General features: G+C 39.7%; 1 protein-coding gene across 2 annotated transcripts; it reads left to right on the forward strand.

Annotated features, from left to right (window-relative positions):
* Nucleotides 1-81: 81 nt before the first annotated feature.
* Nucleotides 82-17,328, forward strand: VPS36 (vacuolar protein sorting 36 homolog). 2 transcript variants are annotated; one of them, XR_004750131.1, is made up of 14 exons: nt 82-252; nt 933-1,001; nt 4,212-4,282; nt 5,495-5,609; nt 6,991-7,080; nt 8,383-8,469; nt 11,257-11,289; nt 11,396-11,473; nt 11,885-12,019; nt 12,892-12,957; nt 13,477-13,541; nt 14,135-14,279; nt 16,513-16,589; nt 16,682-16,700. XR_004750131.1 is itself a non-coding variant. In XM_035323745.1 (14 exons), exons 1-14 carry the CDS (start codon nt 157-159, stop codon nt 16,773-16,775), a joined length of 1,161 nt encoding a protein of 386 aa, XP_035179636.1. In that variant the 5' UTR covers nt 83-156; the 3' UTR covers nt 16,776-17,328. The 2 variants fall into 2 exon arrangements, 1 of the variants encoding a protein (XP_035179636.1); XM_035323745.1 differs by having other exon boundaries at nt 83-252; nt 14,135-14,219; nt 16,682-17,328.
* The last annotated feature ends 10,580 nt before the right edge of the window (nt 17,329-27,908 follow it).

Below are 27,908 nucleotides of genomic sequence, written 5' to 3' on the forward strand. Positions count from 1 at the left end.
CCCTTCTAAAATGGCGGCCGCTCCTCAGGGCGCCGCTGGGGGGTGCTGCGTTAGGGCGGCTCTGCTCGCTCGGTTTCTCGGCCGGAGGAGAGCGAGGTGGCCGCGGCCTGATCCCCGGGCGGCTCCCCTGGGGAGGGGAAGGGAGCTTCGGCTGCCATGGACCGCTTCGCGTGGAGCAGCGGGCTGCTGGAGCTGGGGGAGACGCTGGTGGTGCAGCAGCGCGGTGTGCGCCTCTACGACGGGGAGGAGAAGGTGACGGGGGCGGCCTGGCGGCGGGCACCCGGCACAGGGCCGGGAGGGGACGCGGCCGAGGGGAGGCCGAGCCCGGGGGGCTGGGGAGACTGGCGGGGCTCGGCCCTGTCAGGGTCTCCTCAGGGAGGGGGGGCTGTGGGACCGCGGGCAGCTGCTGGTGGCGTGGGGAGCCATGGCGTCTCCATGTTTTTCCCCAATACTGATTTTTACTGATAAATGCGATCGTTTCTCAACAATAAAGCAGAGAGAAAAAGTGCTCCTATATGATAGGCCAGCCCTAGCCTGTTCTTATTAGGGTGCTTTTGTTTTTGTAGAGCTTCTGCTTTCTCTGTCAGCAAACAGTGTTCCAAAGCCAATAGCCCTTTAAAAAATATGATAATTAGGGATGTTTGCATATCTTGCACAGCATATGGAGGGAGGAGCCTTCAGGATTTCCGGGGGGAAAGTTTATGCAGTTGGAAAAGGAAGCTTGTGTATATCCATATAATCCCTTTATACTATTTTTTTCTATTTTTGCCATTACCATAATTCATTGCATTTTCAGAAAAAAAACATTCTCAAAACAGTGGCTTGTTGTATCTGATTCCAATGTTGTCCTAATGTGTAATGTTTCCAAGTTCAGTATTTATGCAATGTACTAGTTAAATCTGTTTTTGACCTGCTTTATTTTTCTTGTTTAGGTGAAATTTGATAGTGGAGTGTTACTCCTTAGTACACACAGGCTTCTTTGGAGGGATCAGAAGAACCATGTAAGTCCCATTTCTGTCTCAAGCATGTCAATCAGTTGTAAATTTCGTAATGAGCAACTGGTAGCTAGCAATGCAAAAACACTGCTCACAGATTTTTGTTACTTCTGTGTATGTTTTGTTTTACGCATATAGTCCATTTTTTTTGGTTTGCAATAGAAAGACAATTATGTACAAGGAATATTTTTTCACCCTATTCTTTAATTAAATTGCATGCAGAGATGAGGAGGGGTGGAAAAGAATCATATAATTTTTCTTCTTTAATGGCACACAAATGGAGAAGAAGAGTCTACCACTAAGTACTAGAAACTGTTGGTTTTGACAATGAAGGTGAAAGTGTCGTGCAGATTGTCATCTGAATGCTTCTCCCATGCTTTTGGTCTTCAAGCCACAGCCTGAGTTTCTAGGCTAGAAATGGGTATGAAAAAACACAGACAAGTAAGAAGCTCTAAGCATAAACTGAAACAATGTATACCACGTTACAGCTGCAATAGAAAAAGTCCTTCTCAGAACTAGCTTGAATTATGTTTGTCTTGGACACAGTCTTTTCGACACTTCAGCCACAAAAGCAAAAATTTAGACAGAGCATGCACAAATGAGAACTTTTCAAATGTGTGTTATACCCCAGTGAACTAGCTTTTAGCAAGAGTCATTGCAGTGCCTGTGTACTCAATGGTAGGGCTATTCACTACCAATTATCACATCCTTGCTCCAGAGCAGGGAGCTACCAGAGCCTTCTACACACATGGTCACCAAGGATGTTCTGAATTTTGGCAAAGTAAAGCAGACCCATTCATAGTTGAAATTTTTCAAAATGCTTAATTTTGAGACCTTGTCCCTGGGTTGGTATTACTATTAAGTCAGTCAGGGGTTGATTGTCCAGGTCACGAGCCATTCTGTATAAACTAATGTTTTTTTGAGCAGTCAGTGTGAGTTAATTTATCTGTTTTAAGCTATCTATTCACCCCTTATTTCTTCATCAGCATATTTTTGTGACAGGTGCATGTACTGTGATGTGCATTGCTTCTAATCTTCGCAGTCAAACTTCGTACTCGTCTGGAGTAACGTTGAATGTTTTGGCTTCAGCAAGTCTAAAAGCTGTCGAGATCCTCATTCTGTCCCTCTCAACAAAAATATGACATTAGTCTCTTCTCTTGCTGCCACCTAGGCCACACGGCTCCTTGTACTCTTCCAAGATCATCAAACGTACTAAGTAAACCTGGAGAATAACAAACATGGAGAGTAAGAAAATAGTTTAAAGGATTAAATTTAACTCAACAAAGATTCTGACACTCTCCAGCGTTGATTAAGAGAAGGGGCAGAAATATACAGTGGCAGATTGGCAGAAATTACTTAGTTCTGATCTAGTACAGGTTAATTCTTTCTCAGCAAAGCCAGTTCTTTTTTTTTATTTATTTTATTTTTTATTTTTAAATCAATAGTACACAAATAACTTTGTTAGTGTGGTAAATGAAGCCTATTCTTTCTCAGGCTGTTAGGAGTGAAACCTATAGCACAATGCCCTTTTATTTTTCATGGTGAATTGCTGGCTGAGCTCAGTTGTGATACATCAGCCGGAGAAACCTTAGCTAGCTTACTGAGAATGAATTTGTTGAGAGTCCCTTTTTATTGTGTCCACAATCTTTAGTAATAAATGGTGCTGCTTCTTGTTAGGTTGACATTGTACAACTTGTTATAACAACACCTGTGTTTTACAGCTGCTGTTGTTACATACCATCTACTGATGAAAAGTATAGAAAATAAGCAATTTCCCAAGGAAAAATTATGTAGTTCTTTTAAGTTTGTTACATAGCCAGATTTGCACAGCATTACAAATCATAAAATCATACCTAATGTCAGCACTGGATGTTAGAGAAATGTATCCAAATGAACTCTTTGATTTCATCTATCCACAGCATTTCTAACTCACCTCTCATGTAGTATCGCTTCTTGGGAAGAGGGACAGTGGGAAGGGGTCATTCTAAGTCTTTGTACTTAGAGTAAGCCTGTAACTTTCTGCCTGTGAACTAAATGAGTAAACCACTTTAAAAATGTAGGTGTTATATGTAATTGGGCTCTTTTTCAGAAACTTATTTGGTTACAGAAGTGCCTAAATTTAAAATGTCTGGAGTTAGGTGTTCATTTTACAAATTGTTATAGAAGTGGCTAACTCTGGAGCCATAGAAGAATCTAAATATTAGCTAATATCTAAATATTAAGTGTTTTTAGAACAGGAAGTACAACCCATGTTTTTTTTTCCCCAGTGAGAGATTTACTCATTAATAGGAGTTCCTGCATGTATACTTTTCTAAGCTCCAATTTAATGTGCATTTAATTGTTCTATGCAAAGAACAATTTTGGTAGTAGGGTAGTAGGACCCCACAACTGTGTTGGTTATAACAGAGTGTTAGGGACAGTCTCATGGCAGATGGAAGAGAGGATGAAAGCAAAAAACACAACCCACGTTTCTGGTGTTCTGGGTGACTGTCAGTCACCAAGCTGTCGTGTGAAAGAAGACATTCATCAAAGGATATTCTCCAAAACAAGACCAGGCACATAATTAGATGGGCTTAATTGCTCCCTTGAGCAACTTCTGTCTCAAATACATGTAAGGAGAGTTTAGCCTGGGTAGGTTAGTCTCCCACAGATGGATACAGTCTTATTTCTTGCTCTGCTTTGTTTTGTCTAAAGCACAGTTCAATAAATGTGTGTTGAGATTAAGTCTGTGAGGAGGGGGTAGATGGAGACATTCCTACTTAGTCTATCACCACTCAAAGGGTAATACAGCTTTTAGACGTTCAGCACTGAGAAGACTGGTTTTGGGTGGCCCTATGAGGACTGTGCACCAACAGGGATAAGCCACGGTCCTGTGGAAATTTTAGTGTTTAAAGCGTGAACTTAGATACTGAAGTTTTGCTAATTTCCTGAGGCTTTTAGAAATCTAGCCTGAAATATCTAAAATCAACACATTCATGCTTAAGTTTATTTTGGTCATCTAGAACTCTGCTTTCAGTTTTTATTATTTTTTTCTATTATATTTCTCTTTACTAGATTGCTTTTATTCTTACCAACATATTTCATCTGGTGTGTCTCTGGCAGCACCTGCAAAAATCTGTACTGTTTGTGAAACGGGAGAAGAAAACACTTCATTTAAGAGAATGAATAGTCAGGATATGGCTTTGATTTCTCTTGTGTTTGCATTGATTATTCCAGGAATGCTGCATTGCTATACCTCTGTCTCAGGTTGTCTTTATTGAAGAGCAAGCAGCTGGGATAGGAAAAAGGTAAGGTGATAAACATTCTGTTTTCTCTCAGATGGATGATTAGTCACATATATGTTACATAGTAGTGCATGGTAAGTTCCATTTTTAAACTGGGTTTCCAGATTGACAGCCACTTGCTTAAGGTCATAAGAGAATCATGACAAAGTGGTGTTTGATGCAAGTTGTTAAATAACCATCTTGGAATCACTGAAGTGTGTATTCCACCTTGCTGATTTCTTTGAGTAGTCATCAATGTTGCTGAATCTAAACTTGAAAGCTAGTTTTAGTCATTTGTACCACAGAACTGGCTGGGGATAGAAACCCTGCCAGATCCCGTACTACATAACTTTACGTGACCATACGATTGTTTTTTAAGCTTGGAAATGCTAGCGATGGTTAGAAGTGTTTCCCCTCAATTGGGTAACTAATTTGATATGTTACATGTGTGAAGAAGTTTCATAAGAAAAAGATTAACAGGAGAAATTACGTACTTAACATCTGCTTGCAGTCAGATAAAAGGAATACAGTAATATCCAGGGGGTACCCAGAACAGATGAGGTAATTTACTTATGCCAGAGAAGTCAAATAAATAAAGACCTATGAAAAAAATCTATAAAATGAAATGGGAATGGCAGACTTGCAGCCATGCTGTGACAATGGCCTAGTATATTCCTAAAATAATCTCAAGGTTTGTTTTGATGATAGATGTCATTTTAGACTGTTATTCCCATGCACATTAGCTCAGAATGTTGGTTTTGGACAAATTCACATGCAGTGTTTGCAAGTGGCATATACAAGCTAGGCAGATTAAACATAATATTGAGACCTTCCATTTTCCAGTGACAAAGATAGTTTATTTTGGCAGTAATTATTGCAAGTCAAAAGCCAAATCAAATGCGCTGCTTGACAATTAGCTTTTACCTTAAATAACATTGTCAGAAATTCTTGTTTGAAATCTGAAAATCTGTTGCATTTAATTCTTGAGAATTGATGGTGTCTACACTTGTGAAATGTTGTTTTAGATGATAGAGTAGTTTTTATGCAAGGTATTTAAATGAGTTAAAATATTTAAATGTTGATGCACAAATGTAAAGCAGAATTTGACGTCCATCAGTTTGTATGTGAGATAAAGCTGGTACAGGTTTTGATTAAATGGTTAACTTAGATTGTAGAAAAAGGTGGTTTTCTAGATAATAGAAAAAGCTGTTTCTTTCCTTTTAACTTTTTTTTTAGTGCCAAAATAGTAGTTCATCTTCATCCTGCTTCCTCAAACAAAGAGCCTGGTCCGTTCCAAAGCAGCAAATATTCCTACATCAAACTTTCTTTCAAAGAACATGGGCAGATTGAGGTAAGTTTTGTACCATGCAAGTCCAGTACATCAGATCTTTGGACGTGCCTTTCTCCTCTTGCTGTGTTAGTGACAATTTTCCATGATCTTTCCATGTTGACTTTTGAGGTGGAGCTTTTTCAATACATCCTTTTTGAAGACAAACACTATGAGCCTTCAGGGTTCTATGCTTTGGTTAAATAACACAAATAGAGTTCCAAAAAATGTCAGGAGGTACTGTTAGGCTTCATCCTTACTTTAATAGTTTTATTAAAATCTTATACTTCCTATATTATTTTTTAAATTGAACACATTCCAAAATGATGGCTCTGCAGCTGTTAGATGTTTAACAGAGTCAAAGATGTTTTTTTGTACCTAACACTCTACTGAATAGGAATCAAGCGACTTAATCATCTCTTATTTTATTACTGCATGATCTTGGTTGCCTTGTAGCTTTGTTTCATTTTATTTATTTTACCTACAACTAATCTCAAACACTTTTAGCATTCTGAAAAAAATGTAATAGACATTAAAAAGTGTTTTAATTGTCCTCTAAAAATTTCTCAGTTTCCTCCAGTGAGGATTTTATACTGTGAATTTTGACTTGGAAAGGTGAAAAAACATATTTCACTGCAGAAAATGAGTTTTAAGTTGAATTCGTTATAAAGGTCTTATAAATGCATTTGCTTCATCAGACTCACTTTTATTTCTGTGTGATCAGGCTCCAACCTAGGACAAGTGTGGATTTATGCCTAATTTGAATTGCATAGGTGTTTTGCCTAATCATAACTTTATTTTAATGTGAATGTTCTTATCTGAAAATCAGACATACCATGATTACTAGTGACCTAGCATACCAGTTACACTCCAGATCATTTTTTTATGACTTCAGCATACCTCAGCGTGAACTTTGAACAACCTAAGAACAGATCTTTCTCTAGATTTTGCTCTGTGGTCAACACTGACAGTTACCTGATCAACTAATGCCTCCTTATAGTATTAACATAAAAAACTAGGTAGGTCAGTTATACCCGACTTTATACTATTCAGTTAACAGATCAATAAAAAATGGATTGATCAACTTTCCTTCCTTTTCAAAGCAGGCCTTTGAGCAAGCATTGACATTTCTAGCTTTAGCATGTTTTGGAACGCTTTGGATATCTGAAAAAGTATTTTACAAGGGAAGTACTCATGGAAGTTCGTAACTCCAATAGTAACTACACCTTTCCTTTCCAATTTTCAAAAATTCACAGTAATGTTGTAGTGTGGACGTGTAGGTGTTACTATGCGTCGTCTTAGAGTGAAATTTGATTCATCTGGGAGACGAATCAAGATGCTAAAATAGCCAGACATACTCTGCATAATTTGTGAAACATCTGTTGTCATTCTTCAATGTTGGCAGTTCTACAGACGATTCTCAGAAGAAATCACACAAAGGAGGTGGGAGAACACGCCTACTGGTCAGACCTTTCAGGTTGCCAAGGATCCACAGGTATGTGCGGAGCTCCTGACATCCTTCTGTATGTCACGTGTCACTTTGTTTAGTTTGAATTAATAATCTGCATGTAACCTTGTTTCCAGTTAATGCCACCCCCATATACTGCACCTGTCAAATATAGAACATTAAAAATACATGTAATTGTTTGGAACCTGTACATATGCAATTTAAATTTATATTCTAATTGGACAGTTGTTATTATGGAGAATTTCTTTGTCAAATGTTAGATTACCTTTTTTATTTGTCTGCGTACTTCTAAGTTAAAAATTGATGAACATGTGGATGTTTTTTCTATATATGAGTGTGTTGTATATATGAATACATAGCATATGTAGTAGTATGGTTGAAATAGGATAATTTAATGATTGCTCAATGTCAAATCATATATGTCGTCCTCTGTATAGTGCCTATCGACACAGTTTCCTCATCCATAGAAGAGCTCAAGGCCAGGTCTGTTGCTTTGAGCAATCTGGTCTGGTGGGAGGTGTCCCTGCCCATGGCAGGGGGCTGGAAGTCAATGGTCTTTAAGGTCCCTTCCAACACAAACAATTCTGTGATTCTGTGATAGTCACATTTGATAGACATGGGGAAGCCTGTACCCCATGCCACAGATCACATAATGGAAACGTTCCTGTTCTTACTGGGTAACAGCAAGTCATTGACACCCATCCTAAGCTTTGCAGTCAGATTTGAGGGCTGACACTAGTGCCACATAAATGCCATCCTTTCAAAAACATTTAGCATCAAATAAAAAGATCACCATTGCCTCCATGCTGACGCATCTCAGCAAGGTAAATTAGACTGCATTTAGCATTGTGTTTCTGTGGCTACGTTTCTTCAGACTCAATTTCTTGAGGTAATCATGTTTACATGCACTCATGCACTTACATGGTCTGTAGTATAGATGTTCACATGGACTTGGGAGGCTTTAATTGGGATGAACTCTAATGTTCAATCTAGATCAGGCTGTTAAGTGTATTCTTATTAGTAGCTTCAACTAGGAGGCTTTAATTGGGATGAACTGGAATGCTCAGTCAAGATCGTGCTATTAAGCATATTCAAATTAATAGCTTTAATATAATAACCATTGTCCATCTATACTACAGCAAGTTCATAGTTGCTTTATGCATATTAATTTTTCACTCTGATTTAAAAATGTACTGTCAAGAAATACATGAATTATTGTATGTATGGTATCAGCTCCTTGGAGAAATATTTCTGTATTCTAATACAAGCTTTTACACACTGGGACTTAGCATTTCCTATTTTGATTCTTTACATTATTTTCTTTCGCAGGCAGGAAGAACAAGAGCTATAGGAATTGTAGGGATCGAAAGGAAATTAGAAGAAAAAAGAAAAGAGACTGACAAAAACATTTCCGAGGTAAATACTCCTGTAGTTTCAAGGTCAGCCACCTGTCTGAGCTATTTACATTTATTCACACTTTCTTTTAGGGGCAGCTGAAACTATTGTTTTTGTTGAGAAATCTGAATTGACTAAGAGTATATATTTTAACATTCTTTTTTAAATGCTTTTTTTCAAAATATGAGGTACTTCTTGTAAACAGTCCTTTCCAGAAGACTGCTGTTTGGCAATGCTGCTGTGTATTTATGAAGTTAGTTTTGATAGAATCAGAAATCTGAGTTCAGTGACTTTTTCATCAGGAAAAGCAGAACACAGAGACAGCTGCAGAAAGAGACCATTACAAGTGTCTTTTTCTGTTTGTACAGCCAAGGTTGGTTTCAGTTGAAAATTTAATGCATACTAAGAAGAATATGCTGAACTAAGGGCACATAAGTGTAGTGCAGTTATGGTTTCATCATATAAATTTTTTTAAATGCTAGACTTAGGTTTATAATTATAGCAGTGTTCAGTAGTCGAGGCGCCAGTGAGATGTTACAATTATCTATGTGAAGTATGTGGGCTGGTTGGAGACTGTCCTTTTTCCCAGAAACAGGACAGTAGTTGAATTTAAGATACCAATACTGATGAACAAGAGAATCTATTAATTTATTCACTGAAGATCTTTCAGCTGTATCTGGGAGCAATATGCTCAGAAATAGTCTGATTCTGTCTTGTTAACAGAGATTGATATGTAGATTGATGGAGAAATGCTTGTAAACAGCTTTATGGGATTCAGCATGCCATGATAAAAAAGGCATTTGCTATTCTGATGTATGAGAAAGTGTGTGTGTGTGTGTGTGTGTGTGTTTCACTTTGTAGGCAACATGCTGTTTCAGATACCACTAGCATTTCTTTTTGTTGTTTATGAAGAACAACATAGTGAATGAAGTTCTGTGTGTAGTTCAAAAGGCATTGTGGTTGTATGCGTGTCTATATAGTTCAAACGGTATTGTCTGGTTATTTTTTCCGTTCGTAGCTTTTTCAGAGAGTGAAAGAAATCCATTTGTAAGCGTTGTATGAAGGAGGAAAGTCATGACTTGGAAAATCCTGCCTTCCTCCAGCTTTAAATGTTATAGATGACTTGATTTAAAAAAATGGTGCCCTGGCTTCCAGGAAAAGGCTTCCTGCATCTGCTGTTCGCTGCTGATAAGAATCCGGTTCTTTAGCCTTTTGTTTATCTGAGGAAGTTCCTGTTAGGTGTGTGCACATTCCCCTTTGTTTCCAGGCCTGCCCTCATGAGTCAGCCGGGGGAGGAGTTAGACACAGCATGCTGTTTATTTAGCTAAATCAAGGGTTCTTTTGATTAACACTGTTTTCATGCACATTGTAGAGATTAGAAATATGCTGGGAAAAGCCTATTTAGGAAACTTTGATATTATATAGAAGTACAGTAGAAGGACTTAAATTACACTAAAGATTGGGTGATCTATTGTAAACTTCTATATTTGGCAGATCGGGATGCAAGAAGAAATACTCCACTTAATTTTGGATATGTAACCAAGGTACCAAGTGTTAAGAGGCTAGACTTCTGCAATCAGTCACTTGCACGATTAGGAGGGATTTGGATGAAATCCAAATCTCTGTCCCTTCCCAGAGCCATCTCTTTCTCTTCTTCTGTGGAGTCTCAAACCAACAAGCTTCTGAGTCAGGCGCCTACATGTAAATGGGAACAATACAGTGTTACTTCAGAAGTTCTGCTAAAACTTGTCTCTCTAGTGGGGGATTAGTCAGAATAAGCTAGGAAGATCCTAAATTGCATAGGAACACTAGCTAGAAACTGTTGGCAAGACGCAGCTGTTGTCATTTGACATCCTGTAACTGAACAACCTTCTTTATTTGTGTCTGGAGAGATGGGGTGCTGCTGTCAGGCAAGCTTTACTTGAAAAGGCTCTAGAGCTTTTCCCACAGCAGTTTTTCAAAAAAGGTGGGTTGGAAAGGTTCACCACCAAGGCAGGTTGTCACGTGCTTGAGAGCTGGGCTGAAGGCTCAGTATGTGTTGCTGAGGCTGGCAGAAATGAGAGTTGCTCTTAAATAGCTTTAATATATTTGTTAACTTCATTTTGGTTGAAATGCACCATTTTTTTAATGCCAGGTGATTATAATTACTGAAGCTTTTAACTCTTAGTATACTTTCAGCTTTCTTTTAAAAATGTTTTATTTCAGCTTGACATGTCCTTTGCAGATAGTTGTAGATCTGTTGTATTTGAGACCATCACAGTTTGTGAAGCTTAACAGACTTGAAGTCATCAGGGTCTTACAATGGGTGTCCAGTTTATTACATAGCTTTGTGGAAACGATAAAATTTCTCAGACTACAAAAAAAAATATACAGATTGGCTTCTGCCTTGATTTAAGCATGTATTTTGCTTTTCAGGTCCAACAACTAGAGTTTTCAGAAGATGTTTTTAATCTTTTTAACCTTAACTAGGCTAACTGGTTGAAGAAAACCAACCTCAATATCTCACTGTTCCTATTGTATGGGCTTCATAAGCCATGTTGAACCAATGTTCACACCAGAAAAGCATGGAATTATTTGATTTTGGTTTTCTTTCAGTCTTCTGTTGTTTATGGATTGTATCATTTTGATTTGTAGACCTGTATGAAACAAACTTTTCATAAATCAAGGAACTATATGTAAAATATACTAATCTAAAGGGGTAGCAGCTCTTACAATTAGCTTAAATAGGTGTACAAAGGCAGCTCACTGTATCCATGAAGCTGGACTCTGTAATGGTACTGATCTGGAATTTCTTGCTTTTCATTTCAGGCTTTTGAGGACCTTAGTAAACTAATGGAGAAGGTATGGCACGTGTGACTTATCACAGCATACTTACGCCTGTTTTCTCACTTTTAAACATGTTTTCTCTGAGCTGAAAGTTGACTTCTCTATGTGTCTTCCTTGATAGGCTAAGGAAATGGTGGAGTTATCCAAGTCAATAGCTAATAAGATTAAAGAAAAGCAAGGTGACATCACTGAGGATGAGGTAAATCAATTTTGTTTCTAGAATCAACAGAAATGTTCCTATGAAAAGCAAAAGCTACTCTTTTAATAAATTATATGTTAATAAAGAATAACTGAATACATTTTCTTTTAAACTCCAGTTAAAGAGACTTCAGTGTTTGATGTTAGTATTTATTTTGACCTTTATTTGTTAAACAAAGATTTTACTGCCTCTGCATAGAGGACGATGACAGTTTGCTGCTTTTCATTGGTGATTTGCTGCTCAAAAATAAATTGTATTAGCGTTGCTTTCACTTTGATAGTAATTGACTTTATTGGTTGTAAACCGATTGGGTTTAATCACTGAAACCGTCTTGTAGTAATAAAATCAAAATGTTTTAAAAATGAGAACCATGCACTAGCTGATGTACTTTTAATTTATTTATTTGTTTAGACCATCAGGTTCAAATCATACCTGCTGAGTATGGGTATAGCTAATCCAGTCACTAGGGAAACGCATGGATCTGGTACACATTACCACATGCAACTGGCGAAACAACTAGCTGAAATGCTGCAGACACCATTAGAGGTAAAGTACTTAATTTTGCACCAGTGTTTTCTCAGTGTTGCTGAATTTGGATGTAAATGTGTTTTGGGTGTATTACAGTGCATATTTTTAAAGGTTCAGAGTTAGCAGCACAGCCTCGTATTTGGCATTTATGGAGGGAACGTATATCCTCTTTCCAGTTGAGAAAACTTATATTTAAGTGTTAGAAATTTTATTTGGAGTAATGGCATCTTGGCTTCTAATTCATGAAATGCTAGTGGTATCTAGTAAATCACATTAGCAGCCTTCCTGCTGTTTGAACAGCCTTTATTTCTTCCCACAGAATAGTCTTTTTTTTTTTTTAAGAAAGAAACAACAGTAACTTTGAAAAGATAAGCAGTCATTCTTCAAACTGCTTAAAAATTCTATACTTGTTCTTAGTAATTCATTTTATTTTAATTTATCTGAAGCTCTAAGAGTTCAAGATCATTGCTAAAAAGCTTGATTTCCTTTTGAAACTTAAGTCTATATGTCTAAGAAGTATATAGTATGTTTTGTGAAATAAATGTGCTACCTGCTATGATCAGAAAGAGAAACTATCTGAAAAGTAATAACTGTAAGTTGATTGATAGATTTAATATATTGAAATTCTTTGTTCCCATGACTTATTCTCTATGGTAAATCCAAGTAACTCTCAGGTTTTGGATATAATATCACTTTTTTTACATTTTAAAATGATTAGAGAAAGACTAACAAATTAATGCTAGAAATATGTGGTATTGTCCTGGGAAAATTTTTTCATTAAAGGCCATCGTTTAGCTCTTGTTTTAGCTGCTTAATCAGTCAAATGCAAGTTAAGATACTGAGTTTACTGGATTAATACTGTTTCTCTTACCAGTCTTGTACTTACGCAGGAGAGAGGAGGAATCATGTCGCTCACAGAAGTGTACTGTCTGGTAAATCGTGCACGAGGATTAGAGGTGAGAAATTGATTTGTCTTAAATATTTTGTAAAATGTACTTCCTTGATAAGGTAATTGAAGAAAAAGTGCAGAAGTATTCCCTACCAATTGCTCACTCTTAACTTTCTAACAACACAAACTGATAAACCCTTCATTAAAATGAGGAAATTTCACCGTTTTCCTTTCTCATTCTTCTATGTAATGTGTAGGTTGTCATAATGTATGCTGAATTTTATAATACCAAATAAAAGGAATAAAGGGAATAATCCATCCTTATCTGGAAGGAAAACTGTAAGGACAGAATACTAAAGAATAGGGATTTTTTCCAAAATACATCAATTTGCTCTGCAAACAGGGCAGGAATGAGTATTACAGAAAACATAACAAGGGATCAGGAAGAAATGTAGAAGAGTAGTAGAGTCGATAACAGTATAAAAGAAAAAATACGTAATCTGGTGTATACTATAGCTGTAGTTGTTGTAACTGTTTTGCTGACACTGGAATTGCAAGTTGTGAATAAATGTTTTACTATTTTTAGTTGCTCTCACCTGAAGATTTAGTAAATGCTTGTAAGATGTTGGAGTCACTGAAATTACCACTAAGGTAAGAGATTTACAGATGCATTTATAAACCATGGTACTCACAAGTAAGACTAAATACTTCACCTGCCTGCAGTAGCTTTTTTTTTTTTAACTAAGTCATCCAGGAGCTGCTTAATGTACCAATATCTGCTCTACGTTAAAATATTAATTTTTAACCATCTTTCACTTTGTCTGCTATGGATATATAGAATATGTAACAGTACGAATGAAATAGGTTGATTTAATGATTGCTCCATGTGAAACCATTTATGTCCTCCTCTGTTGATATTGCCTATCCACATAGTTCCCCATCCCTCGAAGTGTTCAAGGCCAGGTTGGATGGAGCCTGGTCTAGTGGAAGGTGTCCTGCCCTTGGCAGGGCAGTAGGAATTAGATTGTGCCTTCAGGCACAAGCGGTTCTATGACTTTCTTTAGACTGAGAAGTGTTTAACTAATGCCAGGCATATACCCATCTCTTGCCTTGTCTCTTCAGGCTTCGAAGATGCTTGTAGTTTTAAGTTCATTTTACAGAGCTTTTTTTTTTTTTTCTTTTTCAATGTAGTTATACCTGCATGACCAGATTTTTTTTAGTTACTTTGACTCTTCTGATTTTAGGCTTCGGATATTTGACAGTGGTGTGATGGTGCTTGAGCTCCAGTCTCACAATGAAGAGGAAATGGTAGCTTCTGCATTAGAGACAGTATGTGAACTTCACTTCCTTCAGTGTTCAGACTGTGCTTGGGATACTTAAACACATTAGGTATAAAAATGTAAAATACAGGATCTCCTTTTGAGGTTTTAAAATGCAAAATATTGCACTTACAAAATCTTCTAACAGTAATACTTAAATTGCACTTATCTTCAAAATGCTGTGCAGGCAATAGTCTCAGTCATTGCTTTTTCCTTAAAGAATAAAACACTTCCATCTCTTTTCAAACTTCATTAACCTTTAACCTTCCTCCAGGTCTTTTGTGCTGTAGGATGAAATTCATGGTGTATACTAAGCAAAACTATACTTAACAAAAGTGGATTTCAGTCCCTGTACACGATGTGCTTAAAGGCAGTGAAAATAGCTCTTAAATGTTGATATATCTAGTTGTGTGGTTTGGGTTTATTTTGTAAAATAGCACCTTGTATGTGTAACACCTTATACTGAGCTTGCTGTAAAGAGCTCTCAGTTGCAGAGTAATACATAGAGAATTAAGCTGACTTCATCAGGAGAAAAAAAAAAAGGCAGCATAGATTGCTCAGGGTGGTAAACATTCCTGGTCTTGCTATGTCTTGACTCCTTAAAGTGCTGCTGTCCCATTGATATGATGCATTTTCCTATGTGTTTTCCAGTGGGATGTGCATTTGTTTTTCACAAAACTGAATGAAGGATGACTGAGTGTATTCAAAGTTAAATACAAGTCAAAAAGGACTTTGACTTGAACAGTCAAAGAGGAAGAAGTAGAGCTATCTCAGGCACCTTCTCGCTTGATAAAGCAAGTGGACTCTTCATTGTGGCTTTATGTGATCAGTACTGTTAGAGCACTCTCACCAAAAAGATCTTTTAGATAAGAGGAATGTGTATAGCTGTCTAAAAAATACCTTCTTCAATTATCAAAATCAAAACACTTTGAAATATTTCAATGTGTTAATCCTTTCAATTTGTTTTGTTACATTTACAGAAAAATACCTAGTCCATTTCAGCTTTTTAATATATGTATTTTTTTCAAATTAATTTGTTGCGTTCAGTAAGAGGGCTTATCACTTGGAAAGGAAAGGCCTTTTCTTAACAAATGAGGTCAACCACAAAAAGCAACAGTGGATTTATTAATGAGGTGCCTTTTTTCTTTTATTTTCATAACATTGGGCTTTGACTTGATAGAAAAATGGAGGGGAGAGGCTTCGAGTGAGGAAGAATAGCCCATAAGGGAAAGGGAAGATGAGATCAGAATAGTGGCCAAAAACTCCCTGTGCTTAAATTATAACGTGCAGTAACTTGAAACTTCTGAGGAAAGAAAATGAAAGGAAGTCACAGGATTTCAGAGAGGAGAGCGATGTGGTTTAGAATGGCTGGCGAAGACAGGAAATGACATGGAAGTGAATGGAAGCTGAAGTCGCTCTTGATGGGAGCGGTGGTTTGGGAAGGAAAAATAGTTAATGGTCCATATGCCATATTAGATTGTACAGCTGACTTCCAGTACTCAGATTCAATCATTTCTGGTCATGAAATCTGAAGTGAGGACTAATTCAATCTGAGTTTCTGCAAAAGGAATATTGCTGCTCGGGGAGTGCTCAGTGCTCAGACGCAGAGTAAATCCCTCCCCACCTGGTTATGTGGGAAGCAGGAAATGGCAGCTACATGTGGATGTGAAAGTTTGCTTTAATCAGCGGAGAAATGGGAGAAATAATTTGTAGCTAATAAATCAAATGTTTATATAGGAAATGCAATGCAGTAATAATCCTGGACTTAACATTTTGTATTTTAAGTGTCCACGTTCCAACCTATGTGAGAAGCTTTCATTTTAGCATGTATTAACTAGTGTGATTGAGACAATGGGGCCAAAATTTTGAATCCCAAGACTGAACCTATCTTTTCTGTTACCTGAATGTGATGGCGGCTTTTACTGATCCCACTAGTAGGCCATACTGTAGGGTGGAGTAAGAAGGTTTTGGGATTTAATACAGCCAGTGAAGAGGTCTTAAATCAACTCAAATTCCCCACCTCCCTTTGAGATTATGTAAATTTCTAAATGGATGACCTGTCCTGCCCTGCTGGCTTTTATTTCCTTACTTGAGCTTCACTGTCTGCAGAACCACTTAGTACAGCTGAGCTGTGTAAATACGAAGTGTTACAGAATACTGCTGTCTGTGAGCTATTTTTTAAAATGCAAACGAACTAGTTGTCTTCACAAGAGATTTGATACCAATTTATCAGTTCACAAGGCTAGACCTGACTGAGTTGCTATTTTAATGCCTTTGTTTATTTGTATGGGTTTTTTTGATAGGTATCTGAAAAAGGTTCTCTCACAGCTGATGAGTTTGCAAAGTTGGTGGGGATGTCTGTTCTCTTAGCCAAAGAAAGGTAAGTAATGGTTGTTGTGTTTAATATTAATAATACCTTCATTATCAAGTTGCCCTCAATTAATGCAACAAATCTTTTTTTGCTTTCTTTAGGCTGCTTCTCGCTGAAAAGATGGGCCATCTTTGCAGAGATGATTCAGTGGAAGGCTTGAGATTCTACCCAAATTTATTTCTAACGCAAAGCTAATGTGGTTTGTGTACGTCCGCTATGTAACGGTTGAACATGAGAGCAGAGGGCAAAACCCTTGCCACAACTGACTACTGAATTTTTTACTCCTTGTTAACTGCAACAGTGAGGAACATTGCAATGCTTTACAGTTCTCAGGTGTTTCAAGTGCTGAATGAATCATCTTATGCGGAACCAAAAGGAAATAGGAATCACTAGGTCGGAAACATAGTAATTGTCTCAAGCTGGCTAGCTCATGACCAAGTAAGACTTGAACATGTGCTCTGTGACTTCTCATTTCAAGAAAAATGAGGTGAAGATTCCATGCAAGTGAAGGTGGAGAGAATACCCCTGTAGCCTAGCCATGAGCATCGGCACCCAGAACATAGGTTATTGCATACTCCAATTTCAGTTTATGTCTAGAGCAACAAAGCAGACAGATGCATCCGTAGCGATAAGAATAGTGACTTCAGTGTGTACTGAGGTATAAGGAACAAAACGGTGTAGCGTAACCCCTTCTCCCTGAAGTGATGAAGTATTCTGAGAGGATCTTGGGATTCTTCATGTATTGAGACAGAGAGAACCTGCTGCAGGAGAGATTAACAGATGTTATGTGAATCTAGAAAACATTGTGCGTTTTGTCATGTCTTATGCTAATATCTCAGATAGAAGCATTGTTAGTGCAGACTTCCTCCCTTCTCTTTCTTTGCCATCTCCCTTCCTGTCTCATTGTGTTGCACTTTGGGTGCACTTTCTCTGTCCTCTCTTTACACCGTGCGGTGTAGGAGCCTCCTGTCACTTTACCAGACTCAGCGCTTTAATGTGCTTGATTTTGTCTTGTACTGTAATGAAAGATCAGGCTTCATCAGCCTGTTACCTGTTTTGGAGAGACGGTTCATTTTGCTTGTGCTTTCAATATTGAAGGGAGGAGGAAGGCTATCGCCCTACGTTTAACAGTCACAAGTTATCTTTTTGTGTTGTATTCCTCAACCTGTGTTCAGACTGAATGCAATTTGATGGCCTCAGCTTTCATAACTCCAAGTGGAGTTGTTCTATTACTTGAAAATCTGTCGCGGTAATAATGGTCAGTGGATGTTTATGATCCATGTCAGTTAAATCTTCAGCTTTTTGAAATGACTAGTTTTAGTAAATAAAAATAATTCAAGTTATGGGCAAGGAAAACTTACATGCAAGAGTGTTATGGCTGTAAAGCCAGATCAGCATCATAAAAAAAGGTGAGAAAGGTGTGTGTTTGTTTTGCAGCCTGAAAATATTGTCAGAGCTATTTGTTACCATAGCTCAAACAGGGTTAAGAACCTGGGAATAATGAGTTCAGTGTGGAGATCCCTACAGTGCTGATACTTTTGATCTGTCCGATGTTCATTCAGATCTAGAGAACTGTATCCTCTTATCCTTGTCAGTAGCAAACTTTTCTGCAGTGCTTTCTTTAGGGCAGTTTTCCTCTGTTTCATGAAAGTGGCTAGAACTAATGGATTTGGCACAGCTGAAAGAACTGTTCCACACTATTCTTACTGTGTTAACCATCTAGTATCATCTGTCCAGGAGCCCTATGGCCTGCTGCTTTTCCTCATCCTCAGAACCCACAGAAGATATCTATGTGAGGTACTTCAGGCAACATGTCTGAGAAAGGACTGGAAATTGAAAAATGCCGAAGCAAAAAGCTGGTTCCTGAAAGCTGTTTCTCTTGCATTATACTCAAGCCTGCCAAGGGGAGACCAGTGGTTTGTGAGCCTGAACCTCTCCCCACAAGGGGGCATGTCTTCTGCCAGGAAGCACAAAGATGGAAAGGAAATGGCAAGTGTCAACTTCCAGCCTCTGTTGCTCCAACCCAGAGCATTTTAGTATCTTAATTAAGCAATAACAATATGATGTATTTAGAATGATGGTACCTTCTTGAGCGTTTTGTTCCCAAGATTTTCCTCAATGTTTTTTTCTTCCTGAAAAATCTAGAAATCTTCTAGAAATCTAGAAGCCAGATTGTATAGCTGACTTAAAAATATAAGAGAAAATGACTGCCAGAAAGTAATAAAAATTAAGATTTTTCTTAAATAGACTGTTCTGTGAGTTTTTTCTTCCTAAATGTCTTTGGGCAGCTTTAACATTTTTACAAATCAAAATCTTGTGTTTTTTTGTTTTTTTTTTTTCCAACCTGGACGTTTCTATGACATGCTTTTTGTCTGATTTGTACCCAGAAGGCTAGAAGTCAGGTTCAATTTAAAATTAAAAGGTAGAATTAAATGCAGCTAAAATGCCCTGGTTCTGTTGCTTAGTAGCCTGTGACCTACCAGAGGCTAAAATCACAGAACGGTAGATGCCTATGGAAGCACAGACTGGCTCCCTCATGAAGTCAGTCAGACCCACACACATACCCTGTGCTAGCATTGGAAATGCCTTTGACACATTTAAATTTGTTTTCCCAGCTGATAGACCACAGAAATCATGCATCTGATACCCACAGCGAGCCGGCTGCTGGTAGAACAAGTATAGTGGTATATTTATGGGTGTGTGATACCGTGGTAGCACATCACACTGTCCGAAGTTGTCAGGGCCCAGCCCTCTTTCCACTGGTCCTACTAGGGGGGAGAAAAAAACAAACAAACAAAAACCCTGTTGATGATATTGATGCAGGATTATAGAAGAGAGGAGAATACAGCAGCTGTCATTTCCACAAATCATTACAGCTTAATACAGATGGTGCTTATATGAACCTCATTTTCTTACGTGTTTTGATCATTCCTAGGACATCTGTATCATACCATGACATGTGAACACTATCTCACTTTGCCAGGGTGTCCAATTATGCAGTCCTTTGAACAGAGGCTGGTAACAGAGCTCCATTCAAAAAGCCCTTGTTCCTTTATGGAGCAGTCTTAAATGATGATTATGCTTTTCATCTGAAAACACAGGCTTTTTTATGCCTCTGACAGGAAAAGAAGGCTGCTCAGGAATCCGTACATCCTTTCCGCTTCTCCTTTGCCTTTGTTTTCAGGAACAATTACTTTATGTTCAGCCTATGGAAGCATGGATCAGATCTGAACTGTATTTCTGAAGTGTAAACTTTTTTTTCCCTGAAGTCTATATACATGTATATGTATTCGTATTTGGAAGTCCTTAGAAGTGTATCTTTAATAATTGTTACTGGTCATATAGTGATTAGCTAAACTCATCAATGCTCACTTTTTCTAACAGCTTTTACAGTTTGTCCAAAGGACCTGACTCTGTGTGTTGTAAAACTTGTGCAAGTATTGTCACCGAATTCATAAAGGCAGTAGTGGGAGCCAGCAGGAGCCTGTTGCCACCAGGAGAAGTTTCCTGCTTCCTAAAAGCTGGGGTGCTTTCGTTTGGAACCAGACAGTTCTTTCAGAATACATGTTGAGCAGGCAGGAATGGTGGGTGCAAAATTATTTGTGGACTTGATATGAAATCATTGTTTTCTTTGGTCTGCGGGCCCCCCCCCCCCCCCAACTTGTGAGCTATGTTCACAAATCAGACAATTATGTTGTTTCTCCTATTCTAGCTGTTCCCATTTCATCCTAATTTTCAGCGCTTCAGGGATTCAAGTGAAATGTGAGAAACTCCAGTTTCAGGCCTTCCTCTGCTCTCTTCTAGAGAAAAGTCTTGTGAGGAAGCTGCAGCTGTAGAACTTCCGAGCAAGGTTTAGTGGTGGACTTCTCAGTACTGCGTTAACAGTTGGACTAGCTGATCTCAGAGGTCTCTTCCAACCGGAATGATTCTCTGATACCAAGATTTAAACTCTCGTTCTGTTGTCCCAATAAAGCTGCAAGTACGCGTGCTAAGAGGATATAATGGGCATGCCTGTTGGCGATGTTTGCCTTTACTTCAAGGAGATACTTAAAGACTTTTTGGAGCACAGCCTAAGTGGCATACCTCCCAGGGAGGTGTCCTGGCCAGCAGGGTTGAGGGCGATTTTTGGGTTGGAATTAAAGTATTATTCAAGTACTTAAAAACAATAAAACTTTGCGAGAGAGTGGGGAGTCCTCAGTTTCAGAATACCCCGTAGCATGCTGGTTAGCACACGTTTATGAAAGGTAAACCTTATAGAAGCCAGCTTTCTTCATATCCCAGCTTCAAACCAGAGGCTGAGTATGATTTTGGGTTTCCTCTTTCCCTCTGGATTGTAAGTGCTGTGACTTCTGATTCCTGCAGAGGAAGAAGACATTAATCCCTGCTCTGCCATGCTCGCAGCAGTGACTGACAACAAGCTGAAGGTAAAAGGGGCTGGTACTGACAAAATATTCATGATCCCCTTCTGAATTTAGCCCTTTGCTTCTACTTTTAGCCTAAGAGCTCAGAGCATCTAGATGTTTTACATTGTTTAATTTACGTATTTTATATACTTGGAGGTTTTCACTTAGATGGCAGAATGATCTCAAGGGAGTGAGTAAAGGAGGAGACTGATTAAATGCTGTTTCACTCTTTGTACTTTGAAGTCAACATTCAAACAAAGAAATCAGTGCTCCTTGGCCCCTTGATTCATATGTGCAGAATGCTCCCGGAAACTCAAAGGCAGGACTTGTTATTTTAACCAAAAAGTTAGCAGGAGGATACACGCCGTATGAAAACTCCAGTGACTGCTTTTGTGGTAAGCAACATTTGGGAGGAACTGTAAAGGCAGCACGGCTGCACTGAATAAGTTTATTACTCTGTTGCTGCTATGGCATTTGGATTGTGGTGATTTCATGATTCAGTTTAATTAGGTAGAATTAATTTCAAATGCTGCCGGAACGTGACAGCATCTGACACTGCCTCCTGCTCTTTCAGCCAGACTCGGCAGTTGTGCGTGTGTGGCACGATTCCCCCGAGTTCCACTTAAAATCCGATGGAGAATTTGAGGTGTGTACTTAAATTGCAAAGATACTGTGGTGTGATCCACCCATTAAATGGGAAGGGCAAAACTCCCGCTGACCTCACAGCCGGCCTTCGTTGCAACCAGATGCTGACCAGCTAACAGCTCTGCAAAGAGGCGCCTCAGGTAGGGCTGGGCTGGAAGAGCTGCAGCAAGATCCCAAAATGTTTTGGTCTTTTCAGCAGAAATACTAAACAGGCCATAAGTGATGCAAAGTGACCGGTTTTGATCTTTCTGCTTTCCCATTGTTTTTTCCACAGTGTTTTGGGAAAGCCCAAGATAAGGGTTTTTTTAATTTTATTTTATTTTCCTGCTGGGACAGTGATCCATTTATAGGTTACAAGGCCAGAAGAAACTATGACCATGGTGTGTTCCCCACAAAAATAAACCATTTGGAGTCCTTCTTCCTCTACATTTTCCGTTTTTTTCTGCCTTTTCCAAGGTCTTCCATGGTTACCTAATAACCACTGGAATTGTGCACATCAGAGCTCAACCAAGGAGATGCCATCACAGAAGTACTCATTGCAGGGACAATTTGTATTTTTTGCCGTAGCTCCCCCAGTTTTTCTCCTCCCTGCCACCCAGACTGCACGCCCGTGGTATCGAACAAGTGTTTGAGCCCGTGTCCCTGCTCAGTTTGCTCCCCACCCACGCAGCTCAGATGCGAGCGTGAGTCAGGCTGCAGCCTCCTGGTGGGCTCTCACCCCCACGGGGATCTTAAAAAAGAGGGAAAGTGGGGTTTGAGGGTGGTCCCCTGCACGAGCTGCACCGGGCTGTGTGCTCTGCAGCCCCCGTTCCCAATGAAAGTCCTAAGCTAGACCTTTTATTAAGCTCAGTATAAAAAACCACAGTGGGGTTATTAACAAACAGCATAGGTGGAAAGTTTTGGGGCTTAGCGTGCTTAAGCCTGCCCGGCAGGATCGCTGGCAATTTACAGAAGCTTTCCTGAAAATGTGCTTCCTCCCTAGGTTGTCCTTCAAGTTATGCTTATTGCTCTTAGCAAAGCTCTCGCTGTATTTCACTTGAGAACCTCATCATTGATCCGGTATCAAAATGAAATCTACTCTCTCCCCGATTTTCCTACAAGTTTTCTTTCCTCATAGCAATTTGACCTGGATCATCTATCTTGCACTTGGTCATAATACTTTTAGGTGGGATAAATGGCAAAAAAAAAGTAAACCGACATCTTTCTCTGCTCAAAACCTGTGAGCAGCCACACAAACCAACTGGATGTGACAGTGGGAGCTCATGGTTAGTTGAGAAGAGCGTGATCCCCAAATCCTTTTAACGTAATGCGTGCCCAGGAGGGAGCTGCACGTCCTGTTAAGCGTGTTCTGTGTTCCTGGATACGTAATTTTAAGGGAGATGCTTTAAAATCTGTATTGCTTGCTAAAGCTCAGTGTACTCAGTGGTAGTGACTGGCCATCGGGACTTATCCTCCCAGTTTGTGTTTTATCTGAAAACTTGAGCAGTGATGATATGTCCTCTTTTAGGTCTCTGACAAAAGTTTTAAATAGCTAAATCCATGCTTAGATCTTTAGGTAAATACATCTTGTATGAAGATGCCACATTAAAATGACATTTTGAGACCAGTCAGTCAACATTTAATCCCTTTAATGTGCGCTGTGCAAATTTCGCAGAAATTTCCTCGGTAGAAATGTCATGCCAAATGTTCTACGGAAATGCAAACATTATTACATCAAAGCATCGCTACTTTTATTCACCAAACATCATTGTATCTAAAACACCTTTTCCACCAATCTTCATCAATTGGCATTGGCAGTGGTTCTCCCCTTTTTTATCACCAGCCTTTCCATCACTATGCCTGCATTCACTGTAAGGCTTCCAGGTTTGTAGCAGCCCAGGCTGCTGTTCAGCTGCAAATAAACAAAGATAAAACCCCGCACGTGGGTATTATTCTTCCACTGGTCTGAAACTTCCACAGCATTTCCAGGCTGATTGATTGGAAAACCCGTGTTACTAATTGTTGGAGGCAAGTTTATCCAGACCTGCTGATTTTAAATTGCTGTAACTTGAGCTGCTCTTATTTTATGTTATCAGATTTGTACTGGAACAAAAAGTATTTGGAATATGTCTCTATCATCTGTTTTCCCTCAAAACAGAACAGAAATATTTATTGAACATCCGTGTTTCTTTTGCATTCCAATTGACAAGTCAATTCTATCCCACAGTAGGACAGCTGCCATTCTTTCATTTAAAATACGCATTAAAACCAGGCAAACCTTTATCACTCAGCACTGCTGCCTGCAGGTCTCGTGTTGGTTTGAGTTCTTTACCAGATTTGTGTGTTTGATTTCTTCCAATTGATGCAAATTTTGTCTTTCTTCTCATTATTTTTATGTAATTGAAATGCTTTCTATAGTTAAATTATTGTTATTTGTGTCAGTTCTCTAGTCAAGACTAGTTTTTTTTTTTAACCAGTGCAACCTTTATTTATTTTTTATTTTAATTTTGATAACTTGAGAAATTTTCTTGAGTAATTTATAGTTCTCATTTCCAAGTGGACATATTTCAGTTTCTCACTGCTTCCAGCCTTCTGAAGTTTCCCCCTAAACCATCAAATATTTACATTACTGTTTCGGACCTTACCTTCTTCATTCATGAGAGATTCCTAGCTTGTATCGGAGCCAGCACCACTTTGGGGTCTTACAATTAATTCTGCTTTGTCAGTGCAGATGAGGGCAGATAGAGATTTGTCTTGTTTGCATGGTTCACTTCCTGAGCTAGGATATTATTAGAACTCCTGTTAGGAAGCTTGAGGTCACTTTAATATCCACAACAAGCGACTTTCAGCGTATTTTACTCAGCTAGAAAACACACACACACACACACACACCGTGTCGCATCTCTTCCCCCTACACATGGCAGAGAGGTGTTCTGGTAGCCAGGCATTCTGCTCTCCGGTCTGGTGGCGTGCAGTCAAAATGCGCTAGTACAGAATCTTGGGTTTATGCCAAAGACAAACAAACAAACAAACAAACAAACAAAAAAAAGACATTTTCTTCTCAACCAAATTGTTCTGACAAAAGAGTCAAAAACCAACACAGCAGCCCATGCCTGCTGAAAACCAACACTGCCGAGCTGATGGGGGTGCTCCTCACCTAAACACCCTGAATTTGGTTCAGGTAAAACCAGGAGATGTGTTTCAGCTGGAGGTAGGAGTCTGCGTGATGGATCTGGCCCAGCCATTCTCCCTGTACCACTCTGCCCAGCCCTGAGGTCAGTGATGACGAGTGGCAATGTTCAGCTCACGGGTGGAATTTTCCCCTGGCACCCAGCAGTACAGCTGCCCACTGCCGCTGCCCGTAGCTCCACGTGCAAACATTTTACCTGCAGCTGGACGACAAGTGATCCTGTTTTAAGAGGCCGGGATCGTTTTCCCTGTCTGACCTTCCTGTGACGACTGCCTTGAATGTTTCCGTCAGGCCGCCCGATGGATGCTCAAGCCTCATCACTTTGTGTTCTCCCCGTTGCTTATCACACCTGCTGCTAGTGCTACAGATAACCAATCAAAGGTCACTTTCTCTTTGCATCCTTTGGTGTCTAAATTCATTTGATTCTCAACTTTATGGTTCTGGGCTGAATGAGTATTAATTTGCTCCCTCTTTCTCCTGTCCTTTCTGTTATTAGTTTCTCGCTCTCCGGGGAAACCAACTTGAATGGCAAGGAACCAGACATTTTTATCTGCTGCTAACCAGATGCCTCAGAGATCAGCTCTGCTGAAGTATTTTAATGAAAAATATGTTCTTGATGAAATTTGGACGGCGTGTTAACAAAGACAGATCTTAGTCCCCAGCATCACAGCAGGTGTGTTATGTGCAAACACAATCCAGTATGCTTCAAAGGGTTTAATAATGTACTCTGTGTATTTATCCTGCACTCATCCTTCTGTTCTCTGGGTTCTTTACAATTTCTATCATGTAATCATAGAGATGATCTGTGTTTTTTAATCACTATTTTTGGACCATATCCCCTTTTGGAAATGTTGACACAAAGGGGAGATGGGTCTAAAGCAGGCATGAAGAGGCAACACTGTGACCTGAGCTGCAGTCTTGATCTCATTTCTGGCTTTACACTTTAAGAATAATCTCAGTTTACTCTGGCAGAAAAATGAGGACAAATGAAGCCTTTTTCATCAGGAGTAGGAAACAAAGATCACAGATAACTTGTAAAATACTTTAAAACCCTTGGATCAAAGGCAGTATACTAAGTGCAAAGTACTGCAATATGAGTAAAGCATATTGCCGCATGTTTCAGGCTCTTTCCCGCTTTGTGAATTGATTTTCTCCTCTGTATTATGATGGAGGAATGACATATTTCTTAGTGATTAAATTTTTTTAAAATGTGTTCATAGAGGAAAAAACCCTGGCAAAACGCTCACCAATATAATTTTTTTTCAGATGTTAAACGTAGGCAGATGTTAAACTCAAGTGAGACTTGAGTTTCAGTCCTGGAAATCCAGAGGAACTTTCAGAGCAGGGAGTCGTTAGCAACATGCTTCCTCTCCTCTCAGCTTCCTTATCATCAGTGATCTCTTTATAGCATTATTTTCTTTATTAGCAAGTATGATTTATTACCAGTTTCACTCAAAACAAACCCAGAACCATGTTGGTACCTTAAGCAATCAATATGAAATGAGCTGCTGGCGTGACCATTCCTCCCCGGTGGTACTGCCTGGAGCTGAATTCCTGCTGCCAGGCTTCTTGCACAAACCAGGACCAGACCCAGGGAGCTCCTCGGTGTTCGAAGAAGGGGTTGAACTATGTCATCACGGGACACGGCGCAAGCTGAGCAGTCCCATATTCTGTGGTGTCCTGCTGGTGAAATGCTGTGACCTTTCTTTAATAGACTGGTTGCGCACACACCATGCATATTCCTTCTCTTCTGAAACATCAAACACAAGTTACAGACAGCAGAAAAACTGAATTAAAAACTGAGTTAAAAAAAACACACACCTGTGTTAAAAAAATACATAGAGAGAATGTTAACAATTTGTTTTATTTGAATGAAAACGTTTAAAAACGTCCTGAAAAATCTGTATGGCACTTGAAGAATTTACTCTTCCCCTTCCAGAATGTATTCCAAGCTCCTCAGCAAGTGCTGCTCTGAATGTTTTTGACAGTACTCCAGATGGCAGTCTGCCTTTGAAGCTTTAAACACCGCAGACCACAGCTAGCATATGGAAAAGATATTTAGCATGCGTTGATCAAAACAGAGTGAAAAGTGAGTGAAAGTGAGAAGGCAGGGGGCGACGGAGCGAACACGGGCTGCTGGCTGTAACCTGCTGCTTGGTTCAGCATTCAAGTGAGGCAGGGAGACTCGTATTTTATGGAAGTTTTATTTTCTTGGTCATATAGATGGCAGAAGTTAACCAGGAGCGAAGGCTTGGTTCGAATTTTGGACACGAAAAGTTGAAAATTACTTCCTCTTGAGTCTTTATGCCATGTCTATGCTCAGTTACTGAAATGGGGACGATTTTTTTTACACAACAGTCAATGTAAGTGCCTCTTCAAATCCTTTTGTAGTTTTGCAAGTGTGAGGGGATACTACCCATAGGTATGTATTTAAGTCACGGACTACACATCTGGCAAATAAATATGATAGTGGCTGGAGATAAATGCGTAACTTTGTGTAAAAATAAATGGATTATTTTTTCTTTTAGAAGTCTCTCCACAAGAGGATGACTTCGTTCTGTATCAGCGTGTCCTGTCATAACGGTCCCTAAGCACTACTCGTGAAGGCTGGATAGGAGCAACGCCCATCCGTACGCAAACTTTGGCTGCAAAGGGGCACTGGAAGCAGCTGGGGCTGCTCATCCCCGTTGGTGAGATCATGTGGTGCCTTGATTTCACTGCTGCTGGGCAGTACCCTTTGGTGTGAGACAACAAAACCCACGGGCCCTCTGTTCAAACTCAGAAGTATTTGAGCAGAGAAGGATGGGGCAGAAGGGGACGGATCTTATGGCGGTGCCCTGCTGTTGACAAGAAGAGGAGGCCCCCAGAGATGGAGACAGCCGCCCAGCTGCCGGCAGGGAGGCTCCTCGCCTCACACGGCCCCGTCAGAAAACGCGGCCACGAGGCCGGGCCGGGCCCTCAGCGGGGCCCGGGGCCGCCACACCCGCGCTGGGGCGGGCTGAGGGCGGCCCTCAGCGGGACGGCTCCGGCCGAGGGGAGCCTCCAGAGCCCGGCAGCGGGCGGGCAGGGCCGGGCCGGGGCGGTGCGGGGCGGCCCCGGCAGCGCCTCGCC

The sequence above is a fragment of the Oxyura jamaicensis genome, chromosome 1 (genome assembly GCF_011077185.1).
Source record: "Oxyura jamaicensis isolate SHBP4307 breed ruddy duck chromosome 1, BPBGC_Ojam_1.0, whole genome shotgun sequence".
NCBI lineage: Eukaryota > Metazoa > Chordata > Aves > Anseriformes > Anatidae > Oxyura > Oxyura jamaicensis.

Bases quoted from the DNA above. Each gene is read 5' to 3' on its own strand.
- VPS36 (XM_035323745.1), top strand. From the start codon at position 157: ATGGACCGCTTCGCGTGGAGCAGCGGGCTGCTGGAGCTGGGGGAGACG. The intron at 1,002-4,211 runs GTAAGTCCCATT...TGATTATTCCAG, and splicing joins GGAGGGATCAGAAGAACCAT to GAATGCTGCATTGCTATACC. The intron at 12,958-13,476 runs GTGAGAAATTGA...TACTATTTTTAG, and splicing joins ATCGTGCACGAGGATTAGAG to TTGCTCTCACCTGAAGATTT.